The sequence below is a fragment of the Engystomops pustulosus genome, chromosome 1 (assembly GCF_040894005.1).
Source record: "Engystomops pustulosus chromosome 1, aEngPut4.maternal, whole genome shotgun sequence".
Taxonomy (NCBI): Eukaryota; Metazoa; Chordata; class Amphibia; order Anura; family Leptodactylidae; genus Engystomops; species Engystomops pustulosus.
Window position 1 is genome coordinate 24,431,602 of NC_092411.1, and position 23,436 is coordinate 24,455,037.

The 23,436-nt window shown below is 42.6% G+C and overlaps 1 protein-coding gene across 1 annotated transcript in view; it reads right to left on the bottom strand.

Annotated features, from left to right (window-relative positions):
* Positions 1–14,879, bottom strand: part of LOC140111806 (transmembrane protease serine 9-like) — a 41,276-nt gene extending 26,397 nt beyond the window's left edge. Inside the window, exons 1-3 of the mRNA XM_072132627.1 lie at positions 14,712–14,879; positions 11,640–11,793; positions 8,324–8,474 (exon numbers count right to left, since the gene is read on the bottom strand). Coding sequence (XP_071988728.1) covers positions 8,324–8,474; positions 11,640–11,793; positions 14,712–14,781 — 375 coding nt within the window. The 5' untranslated portion in view covers positions 14,782–14,879. The remainder of the gene's footprint in view (positions 1–8,323; positions 8,475–11,639; positions 11,794–14,711) is intronic.
* Positions 14,880–23,436: the final 8,557 nt, after the last annotated feature.

Genomic DNA, 23,436 nt, shown 5'->3' on the forward strand with positions numbered 1-23,436 from the left:
ACCGCTGCTGTCCGTGCCCGGAGGGTACGCAACTGGAACTACAGTCTGGACAAATCTGCGAGGTCCCAGATGTATGACCTGATCCACTTGGCAAGAAAGTGGTTGGAGCCAGACACCTCTACTCCTGCACAGATCCTAGAGAGGGTCGTGATGGATCGCTACCTCCGAGCACTGCCTGCTGACCTGCAACGCTGGGTGGGACAAGGTGATCCTAAGAATGCAGACGAGCTTGTCAACCTTGTGGAGAGGTTCCAAGCGACTGAGGACTACCTCCGTGATGTTCCTGCAGCTTCTTCACCTCCCCGGAGTGCCAGGTCTGTGCCGTCAGCTGGTAAGAGACTTCCATCGATTGGGGGAGTGTGGAGGGGTGCTGATCGAGGGAAAAGGGCTCAAGAGGTAGCTCAGGGGCAAAAGACTGGCGTTGGACCCGGGTGGCCAAGTGGCCCTAAAAAGGACTCCCTGCCAGGGAGACCAGGCCCTATCCAGTGCTGGAGATGCCATGAGCTGGGATACGTGTCTGCCCATTGCCCCCTTACCTCTGAGCCAATGGAGTGTGACGCTAGCCGGCGTCAGTCGCTATTTGCGGAACCATCTTGTGTTGCAGTTCCTGGACTAGAGACTGAACCGCAAGTCTGCAACATTACCATTAATGACTTCCCTGTTAAGGCGTTGCTGGACTCAGGAAGCCTTGTAACCTTGGTGCATGCCAGCCTGGTGGCTGGGAACTTTGGGTCAAAAAAACACATGAGTGTGGTTTGCATACATGGTGATACAAAAGTTTACCCTATAGTGCTGGCTAAAGTCGGGACTGAACTAGGCTCCGTACAGTTTGAAGTGGGTGTGGTTAAAAACCTCATGCATAATGTAATATTGGGACGAGACTTTCCGTGGTTTTGGGCTTTATGGGGAAAAAGAAAAACCCCCGAAAGGAGTGAGAATACCCCTAAGGATGTTGCATTACCCACTGTAAATGATAAAACTGTGCAGGATGAAAGTGATGCTTTTCCTTTACAGGTCCTGGCTGGAGAGGAGGAGGAAGCTCCTCCCACTGAGCAAAATATACCAGACTTAGAGGTGTCTAGGGTTAATTTTGGGACTGCACAAATGCGAGAGAGCAGGTTACTGTTTTGAATGGGGTACCTCAGGAACCAGATGCTGAGAATAAATTTCCACATTTTTCCGTGACTAATGATTTCTTCTATAGAGTCACTAAAATTAATGATGAACTTGTGGAACAGCTTCTGGTCCCTAAGCCGTACCGGCGTCAGGTGCTTGACATGGCACATAACCATGTTTTTGGGGGACACTTGGGGACTGAAAAAACGCGGGAGAGAGTCCTCCAGAGGTTTTATTGGCCTGCAATTTATGATGACATTAAAAAATACTGCGAGTCATGCCCCACATGTCAGCTTAGCGCCCCAGTGTCTCATTTTCGTAGTCCTTTGGTGTCGCTCCCCATTATAGAGGTGCCTTTTGAGCGTATTGCCATGGATTTAGTGGGTCCCATTGTAAAATCGGCTAGAGGACACCAGTACATTTTGGTTGTCTTAGACTATGCGACCCGCTATCCGGAGGCTGTGCCCTTAAGAAACACTGCATCTAAAACAATTGCCCGGGAGATGTTTTATATGTTCTCTAGGACTGGGATTCCCAAAGAAATCCTGACGGACCAAGGTACGCCCTTTATGTCCAAGGTGATGAAGGAGCTATGTAAGCTATTTAAAATCACACCTATACGCACCTCTGTATACCACCCCCAGACAGACGGATTGGTGGAGAGGTTTAATAAAACCCTCAAACATATGTTGAAGAAAGTGGTAGAAAAAGATGGTCGTGATTGGGATCACTTGTTACCTTACCTGATGTTTGCTGTGAGGGAAGTTCCCCAAGCGTCCACAGGGTTCTCTCCCTTTGAGTTGGTCTATGGTCGTCACCCTAGGGGTCTATTAGATATTGCAAAGGAGACATGGGAGAGTGAGTCCACCCCATTCAAAAGTGTTATCGAACATGTAGCACAAATGCAGGACCGTATAGCCACTGTAATGCCCCTAGTAAGGGAACACCTCCAGAGGGCGCAAGAGAGCCAAAGTAGAATTTACAACCGTTCTGCGAGAATCAGGACATTTAACCCAGGTGACAGGGTTCTCATACTAGTTCCCACTATAGAGAGTAAATTCCTAGCGAAGTGGCAAGGTCCCTATGAAATTGTTGAAAAGGTCAGTGAGGTAAACTATAAGGTGCACCAACCAGGTAGAAGGAAGCCTTTCCAAGTTTATCACATAAACTTGATCAAATCCTGGAAAGACAGGGAATCCTTGGTGGCAACAAATCCTGGTAATAATTGGTCACAACCAATCCCTTCGGTCAAGGTTGGTGATACCCTATCAGGGTCACAGAAACAGGAGGCTAAGGAGTTTTTGCAGAAAAACAAAGACAAGTTTTCTGACCTTCCAGGGCGTACACACCTCATCCGTCATCACATTGAAACTGGGCCTAGAAGCAGAGTAAACCTCAAGCCCTATAGGATACCAGAAGCACGCAGAGAGGCAGTGTCGGCTGAGGTGAAACGTATGCTTGACCTAGGAGTGATTGAAGTTTCACAGAGTGAATGGTCCAGTCCGATTGTGCTAATCCCAAAGCCCAATGGAACTTGGAGGTTCTGTAACGATTTCAGAAGGTTGAATGAGATCTCCAAGTTCGATGCTTATCCTATGCCCAGGGTAGATGAGCTGATTGAGAAGATGGGTAATGCCAGGTACATAACCACCCTCGATCTCACAAAGGGCTACTGGCAGATTCCCCTTACTGATGAGGCTAAAGAGAAAACTGCATTCTCCACCCCTGAGGGGTTATTCCAGTATGTAGTGATGCCATTCGGGTTACATGGAGCACCTGCGACTTTTCAGAGGTTGATGGACTTAATTCTGCGTCCACATCGTGATTATTCAGCTGCCTACCTCGATGATGTGGTCATTTTTAGTCCCGATTGGGAAAGTCACCTCTGTAAGGTACAGGTTGTGTTGAATGCCATAAGTGATGCAGGGTTGACCATAAATGCCGAGAAATGTGCACTAGCCCTAGAAGAGGCCAAGTACCTAGGTTACATTATTGGGAGGGGTTTGATTAAGCCACAGTTAAATAAAATTGAGGCAATACAGAATTGGCCTAGACCCCTGTCAAAGAAACAGGTCAGAGCTTTCCTGGGTATTACGGGCTATTACCGTAGGTTTGTGCCGAATTTGCCTCAGTTGCAGCCCCGCTAACTGACTTGACAAAGGGCGGAAAGTCAGCAATGGTGACGTGGACTCCAGAGGCCGAGAAGGCTTTCCAAAGCCTTAAGTCTTCTCTGTGCCAACAACCTGTGCTAGTTACCCCCGATTTCAGGCGAGAATTTCTGGTCCAGACAGATGCCTCTAACACAGGGTTAGGGGCAGTTCTCTCACAGGTGGTGAATGGTGAGGAGCATCCGGTGATGTACTTGAGTAGGAAGTTAACCCCGGCCGAGAAGAATTATGCTATTGTGGAGCGTGAATGTCTGGCAGTGAAGTGGGCCCTAGAATCCCTGAAGTATTACTTGCTAGGCAGGAAATTCAAGTTAGTGACAGACCATGCCCCCCTAACATGGATGAAACTAAACAAGGAGAAAAATGCAAGGGTGACTAGATGGTTTCTGTCCCTACAAAATTTCAATTTCACTGTGGAACACAGACCAGGGAAATTACAGGCGAATGCTGATGCATTGTCAAGGGTACATTGTCTGTGGGGACAAAATGCTCAGCCCTCCGGTCTGAAAAAGAGGGGGGGGATATGTAGACATCTCACTGGAGAAGTGCTCGAGGGGGTGTACATCTCACCTAGGTTGCTACGTAGTGTGAGATGGTAAGTCCAGGATTGACCTGTTGCTCAGCAGTATTATGCTGCTGAGTTGTTGTTTAATCTTGCCGGGCCTGGATTTACAGGGAGTGGCAGGTAGGTTTGGTAGAGGGACTTGCCACTCCCTCCCCTCGATCCAGTTCGGGTTTTGGATCAGGTGAGCTCTCCTCCTAATCAGCCTGTGAAGGTAAAAGCTTTCCAAAGCTTACAGGTCCTCCTCCCCCTCTCAGCCACTAAACAGCCTATGTGGGTTTGGAGGAAGTTGCGAAGGCAGCCACTGCGGGAGCTAAAACTCACCCTGCGATATCCAGGCTAAAGACGCTGCGTTTGTGAGTGTCAGATAGGTGAAACAACCTGTTAGTAAGCGCCCAGACGGGTAGGTCTTTTGTTTGAATTTTTTAAAAGCACGGTGTTGCTGTATTTATGTTTGCTGGACTGTTTATGCTAAAAATAAACGCCAAGTTCATCTTTTATACATCTACGTCTGCTGTGAACTGTGTCCTAACACACCATCCCCCGGGAAGATCCCTACAGTTGTTTTTTACGGGGTTCACTTTGCGGATCTAATAACGATTCTGTTTTATTATACAGATTGTTATGGACGCAGGGATACCAAATATGTGGGGGTTTTGTGTATTTTATTCAATTGTACTGAATAAAAACTAATTTGGAGAAAATCTTATTCATTTTAGCATCACCATCTTTTTATATGCATAACTTTTTTACTTTTTGGCTGACAAATCTTGTTAGGGGCTTATTTTTTGCGAAAACAGTTGTTCTTTTTAGTGGGCTCATTGTAGAGTGCATAAAATTTTTTAAATCACTTTTTAGAGCATTTTTTATAGGGTATTAATTAAAAATTATCTTTTTTCGGAACGTTTTTTGCGTTTTTTTCCTCCGGCGTTTACCGTGCGGGTCCAGTAACAATTCTGTTTTATTATGCAGATTGTTACGGACGCGGCAATACCAAATATGCGGGGTTTTTTTGTGTTTTTATGTTTTTTATACTTTATTAAGTTTTTTATGGGAAAGTGACATTTTAGGGGCTTATATTTTATGTATTTATTTTTTATTTATTATAATGTGTAGTGTTAACTGTTTTTGCATATTTTTACTTATACATACTTGAACTTAAACCATTGATGCTCTGATCACTGGTTTAAGTTCAATACACTGCTCTACAATACTATTTTATTGTAGAGCAGTGTAAACTGTCTGAGCAAGCTTGCGCATGCTCAGACAGTTTGCAGTCAGACCCGGAAGGGGTCTGGCTGCCTTGGAGACCGGGCAGCTCCGGGGCACAAGCCAGTCCTCGGAGCTGCCCGGAAGAGGATCGGATCCCCCGGTAAGCGGCACGGGGGATCCGTTCCACAGCAGGAACACCCTTACACGCCGCGGTCATGCTTTACCGCGGCGTGTAAGGGGTTAACACCCGCGATCGGAGTCGGCTCCGATCGCGGGTGTTACAGCGCGGTGTCAGCTGTGATAGACAGCTGACAGCCGCTGCTTCTGGTACCGGCTCCGTTCGTGAGCCGGTCCCAGAAGCTGGACGTTATACTACGTCCCGGTGCGCTAAGCATCTAGCCTCGGGGACGTAGTATAACGTCGTGGTGCGCCTAGGGGTTAAAGCTGTTTATTGTAGCCTAGGACTAAAGTACAATAAATTACCAAAATCCAGAGGTCCGTTTGTAACTAGAGGTCGTATTTAAGTCAAGTGTTCTTAAGTAGGGGACCGCCTGTATAGCTCTCACTCCCACTAATTTTGACTGTGGGTATCTCCAGTTCTGTGGCACCAAGAAGCATGATTCTTATGCAATGTTAAAGGGGAGGTTCTCCTCTTTAAAATAACACCAGTACTGTGTTTCACAATTCAGCAGGCTACATGGAGAAGGAGGAAGAGGTATCTGACAAGCTACATAGACAAGAGATGCTCATGTATGGAAATTAGGGGCCAATGTTTCTAAATGCAAAATAGTCACAGGAAATTTACGATGGAATTCAGGGTTTAGAGAGTTATGATAATGTCCCAGAAGATGACGACATTATTATATTTGTACAAATGTTGATTTTTTTTTTTTCACAAATAAATGAGGATATCTGTTCCTGGAAAGAAAATATAACATCCCCTGAAAATAAGCCTTATCCTTTTTTTCCGAGCAAAATATAATATATAAGGATTAGAGATGAGCGAGCACTAAAATGCTCGGGTGCTCGTTATTCGGTACGAACTTTTCCCGATGCTCGAGTGCTCGTACCGAATAACGAGCCCCATTAAAGTCAATGGGAGACCCGAGCATTTTTTCACTAACACAACACATTAAAAGAACAGTAAATAATAACACATTCCACATGTTTCCAGATGTTTTAATTGTAAGAATACATTAAAAAAACACTATTCTTCACTTTATAGGTGTTCGCGCGTGTCTCCCGCTAAGTTAGGAGATGTGCGCCGAACATCTGGATGTGAAGAATAGTGTTCTTTCAATGTGTTCTGCAATTAAATGGTCCTGTGTTCACTGTTTTCACTGTTTTTATTCTATTCTTCACTTTGCAGATGTTAGCACAAGTCTTCCGATAATGTCGGAGATGTGCGCGCACATCAACAATGTGAAGAATAGTGTTATTTGAATGTGTTCTGCACTTAAATGCTCTTGTTTTCACAGTTTGCACTATTTTTATTCTATTCTTCACTTTGCAGATGTTCGCGCATGTCTCCCGCTAAGTTTGGAGATACGCGCTAACATCAGCAATGTGAAGAATAGAATAAAAACAGTGAAAACACGAGCATTTAAGTGCACATTGCAGAACACATTCAAATAACACTATTCTTTACATTGCTGATGTTCGGCGCACATCTCCGAACTTAGCGGGAGACACGCGCGAACACCTGTAAAGTGAAGAATAGTGTTTTATTAATGTATTCTTACAATTACATCTGGAAACATGTGTTATGTGTTGAAGAACAGTGTAAACACTGTTCTTCTGTGTCTTTTATTAATTTAATGCTCGAACTCGAGCCGGCGAGATACTCGTCCGAGTAACGAGCCGGTCCGAGTATGCTAATACTCGACCGAGCAGTATACTCGGACGAGTATACTCGCTCATCTCTAATAAGGATATATAAGTTTGAAGTGTTTTTATCTATGATGTATCTACCGTATATACTCGAGTATAAGCCGACCCGAGTATAACTCGAGGCCCCTAATTTTACCACCAAAAACTGGGAAAACCTATTGACTCGAGTATATAGCCTGCCCGCCCCCAGTAGTATATAGCCTGCCCGCCCCCAGTAGTATATAGCCAGCAAATCCCTTGTAGTACACAGCCAGCCCAGCCTGCCCCCAGTAGTATACAGCCAGCCCATTCTGCCCCCAGTAGTATACAGTCAGCCCTGCCAGCCCCCAGTAGTATACAGCCAGCCCAGTCTGCCCTCTGTAGTATACAGCCAGCCCAGTCTGCCCCCTGTAGTATACAGCCTGCCCTGTCTGCCCCAGTAGTATACAGCCAGTCCAGCTTGCCCCTAGTAGTATACGGCCAGTCCAGCCTGCCCCTAGTAGTATACAGCGAGCCCAGCCTGCCCCCACTAGTATACAGCCAGCCCAGCCTGCCCCCACTAGTATACAGCCAGCCCAGCCTGTCCCCAGTACTATACAGCCAGCCCAGCCTGCCCCCTGAAGTATACAGCCAGCCCAGCCTGCCCCCTGAAGTATACAGCCAGCCCAGCCTGCCCCCTGTAGTATACAGCCAGCCCAGCCTGCCCCGTGAAGTATACAGCCAGCCCAGCCTGCCCCCTGTAGTGTACAGCCAGCCCAGCCTGCCCCCTGTAGTATACAGCCAGCCCAGCCTGCCCTGTGCAGTATACAGCCAGCCCAGCCTTCCCCCAGTAGTATACAGCCTGCCCGCAGTAGTATACAGCACTGCCCAGCTTACCCTAGTAGTATACAGCACTGCCCAGCTTGCCCCCAGTACTATACAGCACAGCCCAGCTTGCCCCAGTAGTATACAGCACAGCCCAGCCTGTCCCCTGTAGTATACAGCCAGCCCAGCCTGCCCCCAGTAGTATACAGCCAGCCCAGCCTGCCCCCTGAAGTATACAGCCAGCACAGCACTAAAAAAATCCCAAAACTTATATACTCACCCTCCGGTGGCCCCGATGCGCTGGCCCATCTTCTGTTTTCGGTAACATCCTGCAGGGAGCGGCCTAGACCTTCCAGGCCAGCAGGCGCATAGTATGACGCGGTCGCTGCTGACATCATACTATGCACTGGCCGGGAGAAAAACATTGCAGCGCCCTGCAGGATGAGTGCTGTATTGACTCGCGAGTTGAGGATTTTCAGCACATTTTTTGTGTTGAAAAACTCAGCTTATACACGAATATATACGGTATTCCCCTATCTATGTTGGAAAATACTCTAATGAATTAAAATGGTAATAAGTTATGGGTCATTACCTTCATGAGTTGAAGGTCATTGTATAAAGTTGCGCTGTTATACTTCGGATGAGGAATATACTTCACAACAGAGAAAATCTGTCTTCCATTTTCTTTCGCAGATAAACCACTTAAGTGTGCGCCCAGAACAGCCTGTGCTTTACCATAGGGCCTAAAAAGAGAAAGCGAAAGGTATTTAGTGAGGCTAGTTGTTATTCGAATAATCCCCCCCTCTTCTGCAATGTACATAAATTATATGGAAGACTAATGCAAACTACATATACAGGACACAGTCGTATTGTGCAGCGCCTGAGCATAATATAAAATAATTAGTATGGTGTAGTGCTTATATATGCAGAGTAGGAGTAGTAGTATTGTGCAGTGCCCATATATATGGGGTAGGAGTATTACTGTTCAGTGCCTGTATATAAGGGGAACTGTAGTAGTACAGTGCAGTGCCCATATATGCAGGTTAGGAGTAGTAGTATTGTGCAGTGCCCATATATATAGGTTTTGAGTAGTAGTATTATGTGCCTGTGTATACAGGTAATAGTGCAACGCCCATATATACAGCCTAAGAGTACAACAATACAGTGCTTATTTATGCAGGGTAAGAGTAGTAGAACTGCGCAGTGCCATATATACAAGGTAGGAGTACAACAATACAGTGCCTATGTATGCAGGGTAAGAGAAGAACAATACAGTGCCCATATATACAGGGTAAGAGAAGAAAAATACAGTGCCCATATATGCAGGGTAAGAGTAGTAGAACGGCGCAGTGCCTTATATACAGGGTAGGAGTACAACAATACAGTGCCTATACATGCAGGGTAAGAGAAGAACAATACAGTGCCCATATATACAGGGTAAGAGAAGAACAATACAGTGCCCATATATGCAGGGTAAGAGTAGTAGAACGGCGCAGTGCCATATATACAGGGTAAGAGAAGAACAAATACAGTGCCCATATATACAGGGTAAGAGAAGAACAATACAGTGCCCATATATACAGGGTAAGAGTAGTAGTGCCATATATACAAGGTAGGAGTACAACAATACAGTGCCTATGTATGCAGGGTAAGAGAAGAACAATACAGTGCCCATATATACAGGGTAAGAGTAGTAGTGCCATATATACAAGGTAGGAGTACAACAATACAGTGCCTATGTATGCAGGGTAAGAGAAGAACAATACAGTGCCTATGTATGCAGGGTAAGAGAAGAAAAATACAGTGCCCATATATGCAGGGTAAGAGTAGTAGTGCCATATATACAAGGTAGGAGTACAACAATACAGTGCCTATGTATGCAGGGTAAGAGAAGAACAATACAGTGCCTATGTATGCAGGGTAAGAGAAGAAAAATACAGTGCCCATATATGCAGGGTAAGAGTAGTAGAACGGCGTAGTGCCTTATATACAGGGTAGGAGTACAACAATACAGTGCCTATACATGCAGGGTAAGAGAAGAACAATACAGTGCCCATATATGCAGGGTAAGAGTAGTAGAACGGCGCAGTGCCATATATACAGGGTAAGAGAAGAACAAATACAGTGCCCATATATGCAGGGTAAGAGAAGAACAATACAGTGCCCATATATGCAGAATATGAGTACTAATTTATGTGTGGTCCTTTTTCTTTGCTGTTTACATGGCTGCAGAAATGACACCTCCTAGAGCAGTGGTTCTCAACCTGTGGGTCGGGACCCCAGCGGGGGTCGAGTGGCCAAAACCGGGGGTCGCCTAAAGCCATCGGAGCCGCAATTTTACTGTGTTTTTACGGTGAGTTGCATGGTTTGGGGTCACCACAGCATGAGGAACTGTATTGCGGGGTCACAGCATTAGAAAGGTTGAGAACCACTGTCCTAGAGAATGATTAACTGCAGCGGGCCACCTGATGTGATGGCGTGGCCACTGTAGCTGCCAGGCTAGTGTTGACCATGAAATATCATTGGTGCAGCAGACGGCATCTCATAGGTGACTGATGCTACATCCTGTCCACTTAGTGCAGAGGTGACCTCTGAAGTCTTCACATGACTATACAGAAGACTCTCCTGAAACTCCTAGTTGTACTATAGATTGACTATGGTGCTGTGGACAGAAGCAGAAGAGATGGGCTCCAACTCCGGTTTCCCCAGTGATGATGAACCAGTAATATTACTGCCTGGTGCTGCCGTCTGCTGGACAAAATAGTTACAACACCTCTGAAATAAGTACTAGATGCTGCCAGAACGGCGACTTGAGAAAATCGAAGTTCGCTCACATTTATCAAAAGTAGGCGCAGTTTGCTCACTAATGTGCAGGGTGCGGCAGATAATTGAATACTGGCACAGGTTTTTCATGAATCTGGCGCCCCCTGTGCACAAACTGTTTTTGGTGCACCTATAACATAGGGCGTGCGACACAATTCTGTTCAGTCGCAGTAATAAATCTGGCACGCGACCGGAATTGGCAGCGGAACATCCCTTTAGGTGCTGAATTTTGTGGCGGACACAGGGCAGCCGCAACGCAAAACTGGCGCTGACACTTTATAAATACATGTGCAAGCAGTTTGCATGTTCTTTTCAGTGTAAAGTCAGACAGAAAATTTGCACAAACACTTTAATAAATGTGGGGGAATGTTGCTAAAATAATCAATAATACTGATACGACAATTGATTATCAGAGCAGAGCAAAAGGTTTTATTTTTCTTAATTTTAATTTAAAGGGAATAGCCCCTTGTTACTTCATGTATTTTGTAATGTGTGTGAAAATGTAAGGGGGCAAGATAATAGGTAATTTACCAATACACATCTATTATTATCTATTAATAGTTCTTGATATGTAAAGCAAAGTCTCCTGTCTTTTACCTCGTCAGCCAGACGAGGGTCATGTAGATATGTAGATGGAGGGTCATGTGATCTCTAACTGTCCATGAGCAATCGTCAAGACTTTATGATAATGTTTATAAATATGAGATCAAGGTTCTGGCAGGGCGATTGCTCAAGGACAGTTAGAGATCACATGACCTTCCATCTGCAGTCTGCTGCACAGTTTAGAACAGTAATGGCTAACCTAATACACGCCTTGCAAAGTTGACATGCCGAGACATGGAGGTGGGGCAATTTTCCGGCTGAGAGTGTGACAGAGTGCCCTTCAGTATAATTTGTATGTAATTTTTCACCTGACGGAGGCTCCAGCCCGGAGCCGAAACGCGTAGTGTTTTACTTTTTATTAAAATCATTTTATGGATACAACATTCCGGTCTAATCTCTGAGTGTGGCAGCGCCCTCCAGAACGGGACGACACCTCGTGGATCTCAGCTTTTCTTTTTTCAGGGACATTTCCATGTACTTACAGTGTACAATGACCGGCAGTCAGCACCCAATTGAATTTGATCAGAGTTCCACCACAAGACATTGTGTGTGTTCCATTTGAAATTAAAATGTAAGCCATGTAGGGTCTGGAGTTACGTTTGACTTCATGTCCATTTATTATCTTGAAATCTGTACCTGTGTTAAGACAGACATGAATTATTTTATAGCGGGTGTCTATTCGCGTTTCTTAAAAAAAAAAAAAAGAAGTTATACTTTCCTTACTGTTCCCCCATTACTCTATTTCAACCTACCGGCATTGTCTCTGCACCACATAAAGAGCACTAAACAATCAAGATGTATAGAGAAATACTCAATAGTCAAAAAAGTAACAATATTATGCCACTTGGAAGACGGCAATGCAAAAATTATAGATTTTTCTTCACATTAGGGTTTTATTTGGTAAGTTTAGAAAAAGACAGAAAAAAAAATTAAGTCTGGTATCCCTGTAATCATATCCACCCATAGAATAAAGATAACATGATTATTAGGCTATATGGTGAAAACAAAAAAAAAGCAAAAAATCCAGTACAGAATTGATGCTTTTCTACTGCTGCCCTCAAAAAAAAAAGTTTCTTAATTTTCAACAATAGGGGATAACAACCCCAAAATGGTAACACTGGAAAAAGCATCTCATCCTGCAAAAAAAAAAGGCCCCAATAACGAAAAAGCTCGAATTTTATAGCCTGCAAAAGGGGCCAATGAGGAAACAAAAATCCTGGCAGCTGCAGGGCTCCTTCCCTTCCGCGCCTCGCTGTGCGCCCATAAAACAAGTAACGGCCACATGTGGGGGGTCTCTGTACTCGGGAGAGATTGCAGAAATGTGTAAATTTTAGGGCTAAATGAACGTATAACCGGCACAATACGACCATTCTAAATTTCACCTCCATTTTGATGTAATTACTATGAAGATCTCAAGGGGTTAACAATCTTCCTAAAAGCTGTTTTTGATAGTTTGAGGGGTGCAGATTTGAAAATGGGTTGGTTATATAGGGGGGAAATTATCCCCAAAATAGTAAATTCTGAAAATACGGAAAATTGATACTCGATTTGTAAGCCGCGTGACATCAAAATATATTATCCAGACATTTCAAAAATTATGAAAATGTAAAGTAGACAAATGGGAAATGTTATTCAACAATTTATGTAGGTGGTAAATCTATCTGCCTGAAAATGCAATGATTTCAAGTTTCAAAAATGGCAAATTTTTAAAAAAATTCAGCGTTCTTTCTTTTTTTTTGTAAAAAAACGCAAAACTTATCAGACAACATTTACCAGTAAAATGAAGCAGAACCTGTGGGGAAAAAACAAGCTCAGAATCATTTTGATAAATACAGAGTTTAAAAGTTATAACCATATAAAGCGACGCAAGTCAGAATCCAAAAAATTTGGCTGAGCCTTAAAGGAAAAATACCACTTGAAATGGTAGGTGTAAGCTGCAAATACCGAGCACCAGCTCAGGGTGAGCTGGTGCCGGAGCTTATTTTCGTTATTGTCCTAAACTGCTGTATTGCGGCTTAACCCCTTAAGGACGCAGCCATTTTACAGCTTAAGGCTCAGTCCCATTTTTTGGATTCTGACCTGCGTCTCTTTATATGGTTATAACTTTTGAACACTGTTACTTATCAAAGCGATTCTGAGATTGTTTTTTCCCCACATGTTGTACTTCATTTTAGTGGTAAATTTTGGCTGATAAGTTTTGCGTTTATTTACAAAAAAAAGAAAAAATGATGAATTTTTAGAAAAATTTGCCATTTTCGAAATTCAAAATCACTGCGTTTTCAGGCAGATCGATTTACCACCTAAGTAACTTGCAGAATAACATTTCCCATTTGTCTACTTTACATTTTCATAATTTTTTAAATGTTTGGATAATTTTTTTGACGTCACGCGGCCTACAAATCGAATAGCGATTTTCCGTATTTTCAGAATTGACTATTTTGGGGATAAATACTGTTTGAAATTAAAGAGATCTGTGACGGCTTGTGACGGGGAGTGCCGATTGGCACCAAGGTGGCGGGGCCCATGTTGCGCAATATGGAGCGAAGACTTAGCGGCTATGGAGAAGGCTCAGCCCGTGAGCCCTCTCCATGCATCGGGACCCGTACTATTACGGCACGCGTCAGGAAGGGGTCAAAGACCAATATTACTAAAAATATTGCTACACCAGCAGGTTATCATAATGCATGTGACCATGTAGTGGTTGGTACTAGTTGTGCATAGATGTTCTGTAGACTGTAGACCTCTGGTTCACTCATCACGTCGGCTTCACGTGTCTCTCATAGTATATTGTGCCCCCTGTGGTTATTTTATGTAATGCCCAGTGCGTCTTTAGTATATATTTAGTAGCATAGTTGAATTCAGCAAATTCAGCTATTATTGCTTTTTTAACTAAAGTTCACGTCCAGAGAGAACCATATTTTCTTTATTCCATAGTGCCCTGTAAATTATTCTATAGATATCCTACAGTGCTCCCTGTAGTAGACCTATAGTGCACCTCTGTTGTGTTCCTATGGCCCCTTCCGGTGTTTTATATACATACGGGGAGATTTATAAGAAGTGTCTGAGAGCAAAAGCAATTCTAGTTGCAACCAATCAGGGCTTAGCTTTTATTTTCCAAATGCAGTTTTTAAAATGGAAGCTGAGCTCTGATTGGTTGCCATTGTCAACTGGAACAGTTCTGCTCTCAGACACTCCTGATAAATCTCCCCCATACATTCTATAGTGTCTCATTCCGCAGGAACCTATTAATGGTCTGGTAACAGTGGCTCGATGAATTATGCCTGCGCCAGGACTCTGTGTGCGTTATAGAACAGCATGGGGGTTCAAGAACCCAATACATAGTTGTATTCCCCTGTATACCTGGTACTCAAAATTGGCAGTAAATTTACCGACAATCTGGGCCAACCAGATGGATATCCCACCCCTGGACTACAGTATTCTTAGTCAGGTATTGTGTGGCCCCATAGACCTGGGTGCAAAACACTAAGGGATTGTCCAGAGAAACAACTGTCCCTAATAATAAAGACGTACGACAATCATCTATTAGTTCTTACCTTCAGAGCTCAGCAGACTGGCTGCAGAAAGAAGCAGAAGATGGAGGAGATTCATGGCTGATATCTGCATAGGACGATCTATGTGCAGCTTTCAGTCTTTGGGCATTTAAATAGGAAATTATCTAGGCCATCTACCACAGAGGTGATAATTTACCTTTAAATGGTAACTACCGGTATGTACCCTTTCTGAATGCCCACCCTGATGTTAGTCATTAATATTTTTAACTTAGCTGCAAGTCATTGTGAAACTTACACCTAGAAACAGCAAAAAAAGACCATGAGACAAGTTATTGTAAAATCACAAAATAGATAAATTACCCCATAAATACAAAATAACTATATATACAATATGGTGGGTTCTTGATGCTAAAAATATCTAATCATATTGTATTCCATACATAATATTTTACTATAACTTCATATAAGCCACCAAAACTGCCAAATGAGTATATGAGTACCCCCGAACCCTGGTACAATCACGTAGCAGGATCAATAGTCTTTCCAGCTTCCCTCTGCAAGTCCTAAATTCCTTCAACACCATATAGTACATGGGATCTGTAGTTGGCAAAGATGATCCAGGAGGCAAGATTGGCTTCAGAGCATGTGCGACCACCAGCCCTGGACACCTGAAGTAGAGGTTTTGAAAATCAGAAAATGGGGACTATAAGAACTGTTATAGGGTCATTATAAACAATTCCTATACAAACTTGTTGAGTTTTAGGTTATTTCACAGAGTAAATTAACCACTACATGTACGGTGGATCTCAGGGTTTTAATTTGTTTGCTACCTGGAGCTTTCAGTCATTTTGCACCTCCAGTGCTCAGAGCAATTTTTACATTTTTTGAAATGTACGAATAGTCAAATTACAACATAAAAAATCAGATTAACACACTTATTACCATATTTCACAACGCTTATATTTCTAGCTTTTATAGGCTGTATATTAATTATACTGGGTATCGATGTATCCTGTGCTTGGTTCTATTTATATATCAGATACATATCTTTAAATTTACAAATATGAATTGAATTTATATTTGTTGTATTTTTACTTTTTTTTTTTTTTTTATATCATCTTTATTAGGTTTTCAAAAATTTTTTAAAACAGTTCTGCACATCCATGGCCCTTCACAGGGCACCATGTTCATAGCTTTGCATGTACTCTTACAAAAGATACAATTTCTACAATTGTCAAATTTACTTACATACATTTCCCTATTCCCTCCTCACCCACCCGCCCCCCCCAAACCCCGCTCTCCCTCCCTGAGATGCAACTGGCTTCCAACTTCGCTTATCTTCTTATTTCTAGTTAGGTCCCACCATAGAGTATATCTATTTCCTCTCTTGAGAAGATCCTGCTAACTGTAGGTCCCCACACTGCTCTCCACTTCCCTCCGTTGTTCTTTTTATATCTACTGTTTCTCTCCACCCATTGAAACATCAAAAATTCCCTCCACTTTCTTCTTACTTGCAGCAGTGTGGGTAGGTGTGAAGATAACCATTCTGTCAGTAGTACCTTCTTAACAGCCAATATCAGCAAATCTATCATTTCATCTTTCTGCCTTCCGAGCCTTCCCTCACGATATTGAAAGATACTTCTCCATACATCCATCTCTACTCTTTCTCCTAATACAGATTCAATTAACTGATTCGCTGACCCCCATAGTTTTTTGGCCGCTTGACAAAACCATAGACAATGTATGAGATTAGCATTAGGTCTTGCACATTTAGGACATTCTGCCTTATAATCCAAGAACTTGCTTTGAAATGGTTTGTCGAAGGCCCAGTAAGCTCTTAATGCGATCTTCCACTGCATTTCTCTCAGATTTTCAGATATAGTGGCCTTCTGTGTGTCATTCCATCCCCTCAAGAGCCTCCTACCCACTTCCTGACTTGTCAATGACGTCCCTATATCCTCTTTCCATTTTTTTGCTAGTCTTCCTTCAAAAACGTCATCAGCTCTGGGGGTGATGGCTTTCCTTATGCTGGCTATTGAAGGGTCAACATTGTTATGTGTTATCATTGCCGCAAACCGTTTTTGGGTCGCCTTCCCTAACCACCACAGATCCTCTTTCTTCCCCAGTTCACTTGCGAGCTGTAAGTAGCATAGAAATTGGCCTTCTCCCAACCCATACTCCGCTCTCAACTGACCAAATGTTTTAAATTTTTTATCTTTGCTATCTACTAGATCTGCCATCTTAATGATTCCTCTCCCATTCCCTAATAAATGCTCTAGGCCCTTCCCATTTCTTCAAATCCAGTACTTCACTGATCTTTAAGAATTGTGATGTCTCAACTGGTAAATCAAATCTTCTCCTCAGTATCTTCCATACCACTCTTGTATCCCTTAATAATATTGTATTTTTACTTATTACATAATTTTCTGTTATCAATATCTATATATATACCCTTTGTGTTCTATATAGAATGCATTGACCCGATGAAGCGCCCATTAGCATGCGCAAAACACATTGGGGCAGATTTATCAAGTGTCTGAAAGTCAGAATAGTTCTAGTTACCCTTGGCAACCAATCACAGCTCAGCTTTAAAATATTAATGAGCACTGGTAAAATGAAAGCTGATTGTGATTGGTTGCCATGGGTAACTAGAAATATTCTGACTTTCAGACACTTAATAAATCTGCCCCATTGTCTGACATTATTTTATCTCTGTTTTTTATCAATATTTTTATTCAAGCTTTTATTAATAAAGTGACATTTTCCTGCTAAATGTCTATGTATGAACATCCCACTCAGGTTTTTTTGCCAAAGTATAGTCCTTTTTTTTATGTTTGACGTCCGAGAATAAGAGGTTCCACATCCTTCCCTTGCTTGGATCTACCAATGATGAGGTGAACCTACCGGCAAGGACGAGGCGGCTTCCCATGCTATTTTACAGCGTTGTGCCCGCACAATAATACAGACATCACTCCATTTTATATCATCACATTTATTTGTTTTTTGTTTTTGTCCTCATATTCCACAAAATCAGACAATGGTCACAACGTCTAAATTCCAACGAGCAGCATGTCTACAAACATTCTACAAACATTCTACAATTGTGAAACTAAGTAAAAATTTTCTGAGAAAATACATATAAGTTCATTTGGTGACAAAAATTTGCCCCAAACAGAAAGTGATATTCACTGCAACTTCAAAATGTAAAAGCAAAACATGAACAAAGTCTATAAATGTGATCGAGGACTAAGTCTTTAGGCACATTTTGCCACAAAACCAGTAAAATAGAAAGAATCTATAATGATTTTTTTTTAGGAAGTCTCCATTGGTTATTTTTGCATCTTATTTACAACCTTTGAGAAGATTTACCGTACTGTATTTATGATGATTGTATTGTTGTTTTTTTCAAAAATAATATCTTTACATCTGTTATGGGTTTCAGTTGTACGACGCTAGCCTGAAGGAGTTGACCTTCAGCTTTTCATGGGCTGCAATGGTCTACTCGGTGACCCATCAAGCATCTCTTCAAAGTGACACCTCAAGAACTTTAAGGTGTGTTGTAGAAACTCTGCTCTAACACCCAGACCATCAGTGATCAGTTTTAATCAGTTTTTTTTAGCAGTTAAAAAATGGTTAAGAACCTACAAAATATAGGGGCATATTTACTTACCTGGTCCATTCGCGATCCAGTGGCACATTCTCTGCGGTGGATTCGGGTCTTCCGGTGGTTCACTAAGGTAGTTCCTCCGCCGTCCACCAGATGTCGCTGCTGCGCTGAAGTTCCACGAGGCCCGCCGGAATGCCCTGAAATTCACCGGCCTATTCCTGGTGAAGGTCAGCGCGAGTTTCGCAACACTTTTTTAAAAAAAATGCGGCGGCTTTTCCGAATCTGTCGGGTTTTCGTTCGGCCACACCCCCGATTTCCGCCGCGTGCATGCCGGTGCCGATGCGCCAAAATCCCACGGCAATACAGGGAAAATTGGCGCAAATCGGAAATATTCGGTAACGTCGGGAAAACGTTAATCGGGCCCTTAGTAAATGACCCCCATAGTGTTATATAATAATACAATAAAGTAATGTAATGTTTTAAAACACTGCTGACAACCCCAAAATGAGTCAACCATTATTTAATAGACTATCATTTTGACTATCTCACGCATAAAAATGTCTCAACCTAACTGTGATCCCAGGTGTCTTGTTCATATTCACCATGTTGTAGGGCAGTGATGGGCAATCTTTTTAGCTTGGTGTGTCAAAATTCGCCAAAAAACCAAGCATAACTCTGGTGGTGTGTCACCTTGACAAAAAAGCATAATTTTGTGATATTTATAGTTTAAATAACAAATATGTATAATTATTTAACTTCTAGGGTACTTTAATCCTAGGTTGTGTGATTGATCCTACCATGTACTGCCATACTACATCTATTTATTACAATGTGCTGGACAATCTCTCAGCCTCCCGGCTACTGCACCTGGCCGTGTAAGAGCCGAGGATGAAACTTAACTCTCCGGCGGCCGCGTGCCACTGAAAATGGCTATGCGTGTCAGTCATAGGTTGGCCATCACTGTTGTAGGGTGAGATATAAGAATTAATTATGCAGACAGTGTATGGCAGCACTGCATATAAATTCATTGTCAGCTCACTGTATATGTATGAATTAATTATGAGGGGTGCACTGCTTACATGTTACTTCATTATGAAGGGGGTTACTGTGTAGGTACTGTATTTATGGGATGAGCATTGTTCTAGCGCTATATTTCTAAATGGAGCCTAGTTCTGGTGCTGTATTTCTGTGCTAAGCTTGGTTCTTGTTCTGTATGTATGTCATGAGCTATTATAATAATTAATGGGAGACACTGGGGGTCATTTACTAAGGGCCCGATTCACGGTTTCCCGACATGTTACCCGAATATTTCCAATTTGCGCCGATTTTCCCTGTATTGCCCCGGGATTTTGGCGCACGCGATCGGATTGTGCCGCATCGGCGCCGGCATGTACGCGACGGAAATCGGGGGGCGTGGGCGAGCGAAAACCTGACAGATTCGGAAAAAACGCCGCATTTAAAAAAAGAAATGTGTCGCTTGGGATGCGCTTACCTTCACTCGGTCCCGCCCGGTGAACTCCAGTGCGTTCAGATGCTTTTCAGCGCAGCAGCGCCACCTGGTGGACGGCGGAGGAACTACCTTGATGAATCCCGGCCGGACCCGAATCCACCGCAGAGAACGCTACGCTGGATCGCGAACGGACCGGGTAAGTAAATCTGCCCCACTATATTACAATTCTAGGGTCCCTGTTCATATTTTAATTAAAGGGCGGGTCACTGTATATGGTAACATTAACGGGGGGAGTCACCCTTTTCAAGGCTGTTGTTTGTCTTTACAGTCAAATGGGCCACTTGTTGATTCAGTTTTGCTCATACTATACCGAATCCAGCATTTATTTACTTCAGTACCCGAATAACATGCAGGATGGGGTGTAACATAACATCAGCGGGACATACCAAATATGCAAAAATATTATATAATATTGTACCTTATACCTCCAGAATCAACATTAGTTCGCACATTAGGTTATTAGTTTGTGTAGGTCGGATTTCATGTGACAGGATGAAGAATGAAACATCTATTAATGCAGCAAATTGTTCATTCATTCACGATCGTGGTCAACCAATGTCAGATAACCATCATGTGTCTCCTAAACTTCTTTCTTGTGGCTTCCTTTATTGGTCTGCAACTTCCTGAAACTATCCAGTTCACCGCTGAACATACGTATGGAGCATAAAATTCGGCCTCTCGCTCCTGTTAAGATTCTGCATCTTTCTATTAATCCTATGCTTGGGGGCTTTCTTAAAGGGAACCTGTCAACAGATTGACCCCAATGAAGTACCTTTGGATGTGAGATATTTTTTGTTTACCTACAAAAACTCCTCCAAGATAATTAGAAAATGAGCAGTGAAGATTCATATTTGTATGCGACGAGTCAAGTTTAGAGGCTGCATATACTATACCTAGAAACATGATATTTTCCAACAAATGAACGATACGCTACTGTGCTAAGGGATTTTATGTAAAACACATTACAGTTAATGCTTCTTCTGCCTCTATTGAACTGACCTGTAAGAGAATGCAAGCGGCAGATTAAATTTAAAAAAAATTAAATGAAGCATTTAAAATGACTCCCCTTGCAGCCTCTAAACTTGACTCATCTCAAACAAAATATGATCTTCTACTCAATCTCACATGACAATGGAGGAGTAAAGGGCAAGATTTCACATAAAAGAGGGTATTTTGTTAGGGTATTCTTACCCTAACTGAGAGGACTAGTAGTTTAATGGAGTAAAATCTAGTGACAGAAACTCTTAAAGGGGTTGGCCACTTTTCAATAATTATCTTCCTCTAGACATGTCTCTACATGTATATGTACCTGTGTCTTTGCTACCTCTGAGAGCTTCAGCTTATTCCCGTTCTCACCATGCTGTCCTCTGCATATAAACATAGTTGCTCTAGGCCATCCTGATAGCATTTCCCTATGTGTCTTTCTTTTCACTGTCTGAGAGACAGAAAAAGGAGAGGGAGCAAGATGAGTCATAACTCCTGCTGCAGCTCCTCCTATTCATCAGAGCTCATACATGTAAACAAATAATCATGGAGAGTTTGCAGACAGCAGAAATGTAAGTATCTGAATCACTTGATGAACTTTCAGGGATTCTTATTAAGGCAGTAAAGGTACATGCACTTATAAAAAAGAGTGGCCAACCCCTTTAACCACAACTGCAGATTCTGGTGATTTATTGGGAAGCCTGGTAATCCTTCAATGGCGTTCACATTGCTACTCCCATCTTTCTTACATCGAGAAATCCTGTGCTGCCTGTCTTGACCCACTGGCGCATCCAAGACTGTACTTGTACTCTACCTGCCCTGAACTTGGCTTGTTCCTGACTATTCTCTGCCTCACATCCCAATGCTACTCACTGACATCTAGTCTTGCCCTGGTCGGAGGAGACAATTTTTGTACCTAGGTCCCTTTAAATATTTCCCTTTGTTTCATTGCAGCCAATTGTTAAGTTCAAAAAATTATTTTTTGCTCAATAACCTCTTACCGACTAATACGTCACATGCCGGGTCCCGGTGCTTGGAGAGGGCTCGCGGGACGAGCCCTCTCCATAGCCGGTAAGACTTTGCTTCATATTGCAGCAAAGGCTAGCCGGTAACACCCGCGATCAGTGCCGGCACCAATCGCGGGTGTTTTCCTGTTGATCGACGCCGGCAAAGCTGCCTACGGCTTCAAGGATCGTCACTCCCCGTGATGTCATCGGGGAGTGGCGATCCATCGCCATGGTAGCGTCGGGTCTCACGCAGACCCGAAGCTACTTCGGCTTAACCCATGCATTACAATGTGCTATCAGTAAATTGTAATGTATGAGGAGTAAAATCCCCATATACTGCCATACTGTAGTATGGCAGTATATGATAGGATCGCACAGACAACCTAGGGTTAAGGTACCCTAGGGAGTCTGAAAAATAGTAAAAATGAAATTAAAAAAATAGTAAAAAAAAAAATTATAATAAAAAAACCTAAAAATTCAAATCACCCCCCTTTCCCTAGAACTGATATTAATATAAATAAACAGTAAAAATCATAAACACATTAGGTATCGCCGCTTCCGAAAATGCCCGATCTATCAAAATATGATAACGGTTTTCACTGCGTTTAACCCCGTAATGGAAAATTGCGCCCAAAGTCGAAAATGGCACTTTTTTTGCCATTTTAAAGAAAATAAAAATTCTATAAAAAGTGATCAAAAGGTCGCACAGTTCTAAAAATTATAGCATTGTAAACGTCATCAAAATCTGCAAAAAACTACACCACCCACAGCTCCATGCACCAAAGTATAAAAAAGTTATTAGCCCCAGAAGATGGAAAAATCCCCCAAAAAAATTTTGTACAGGTCTTCATTTTTTTAAATGTATGAAAACATTATAAAACCTATATAAATTTGTTATCCCAGTAATCGTACCGACCCAAAGAATAAAGTAGACTTGTCATTTGGGGCATACAGTGAAATCCGTAAAATCCAAGCCCACAAGAATACGGCACAAATGCGTTTTTTTAACAATTGTACTGCATGTGGAATTTCTTTCCTGCTTCCCAGTACACGGCATGGAATATTAAATACCACCATTTTGAAGTGTAATTTGTTACGCAAACAATTAGCCGTCACACAGCTCTGTACATGGAAAAATAAAAAAGTTACAGATTTATGAATGTGGGGAGTGAAAAATGAAAACACAAAAACGAAAAAAAGGCTGCGGCGGTTCTGTTAATAGTTTCTATGGGGCTTATTTACTAAGGGATTTGCGCAGCTTTGAGAGGTATTAAAAGAGAACCCGTCATGCAAAATAACCCCCCTAAACTAAATATATTTTCATAAACTGCCATTAGAAAGCATTGCCTCTATCCCTTCATTGTCCCTCTACATGCCTGTAAACCTAAGCAATGAGGTCCTAAAGCTGTATGCAAATGACCTGTGAAATGTCCAATGAAGCATTAGCATATTCAAGCTGTTCATCTTATTCATGAGTGGGAGGTACAGCCACTCCCCCAGTGCTTGACTGACAGCCTCTACAATGATGTGATGTATAATGATGTGAGGTATAATGGTGTAATGTTTCCATGTGCTTGCTGCTGGCCACACCCCCTGCAGCCTGTGTGTGTATAGGAGAGATACATCAGCTCCAGGCAGGAACATGTCAGACACTTGTGT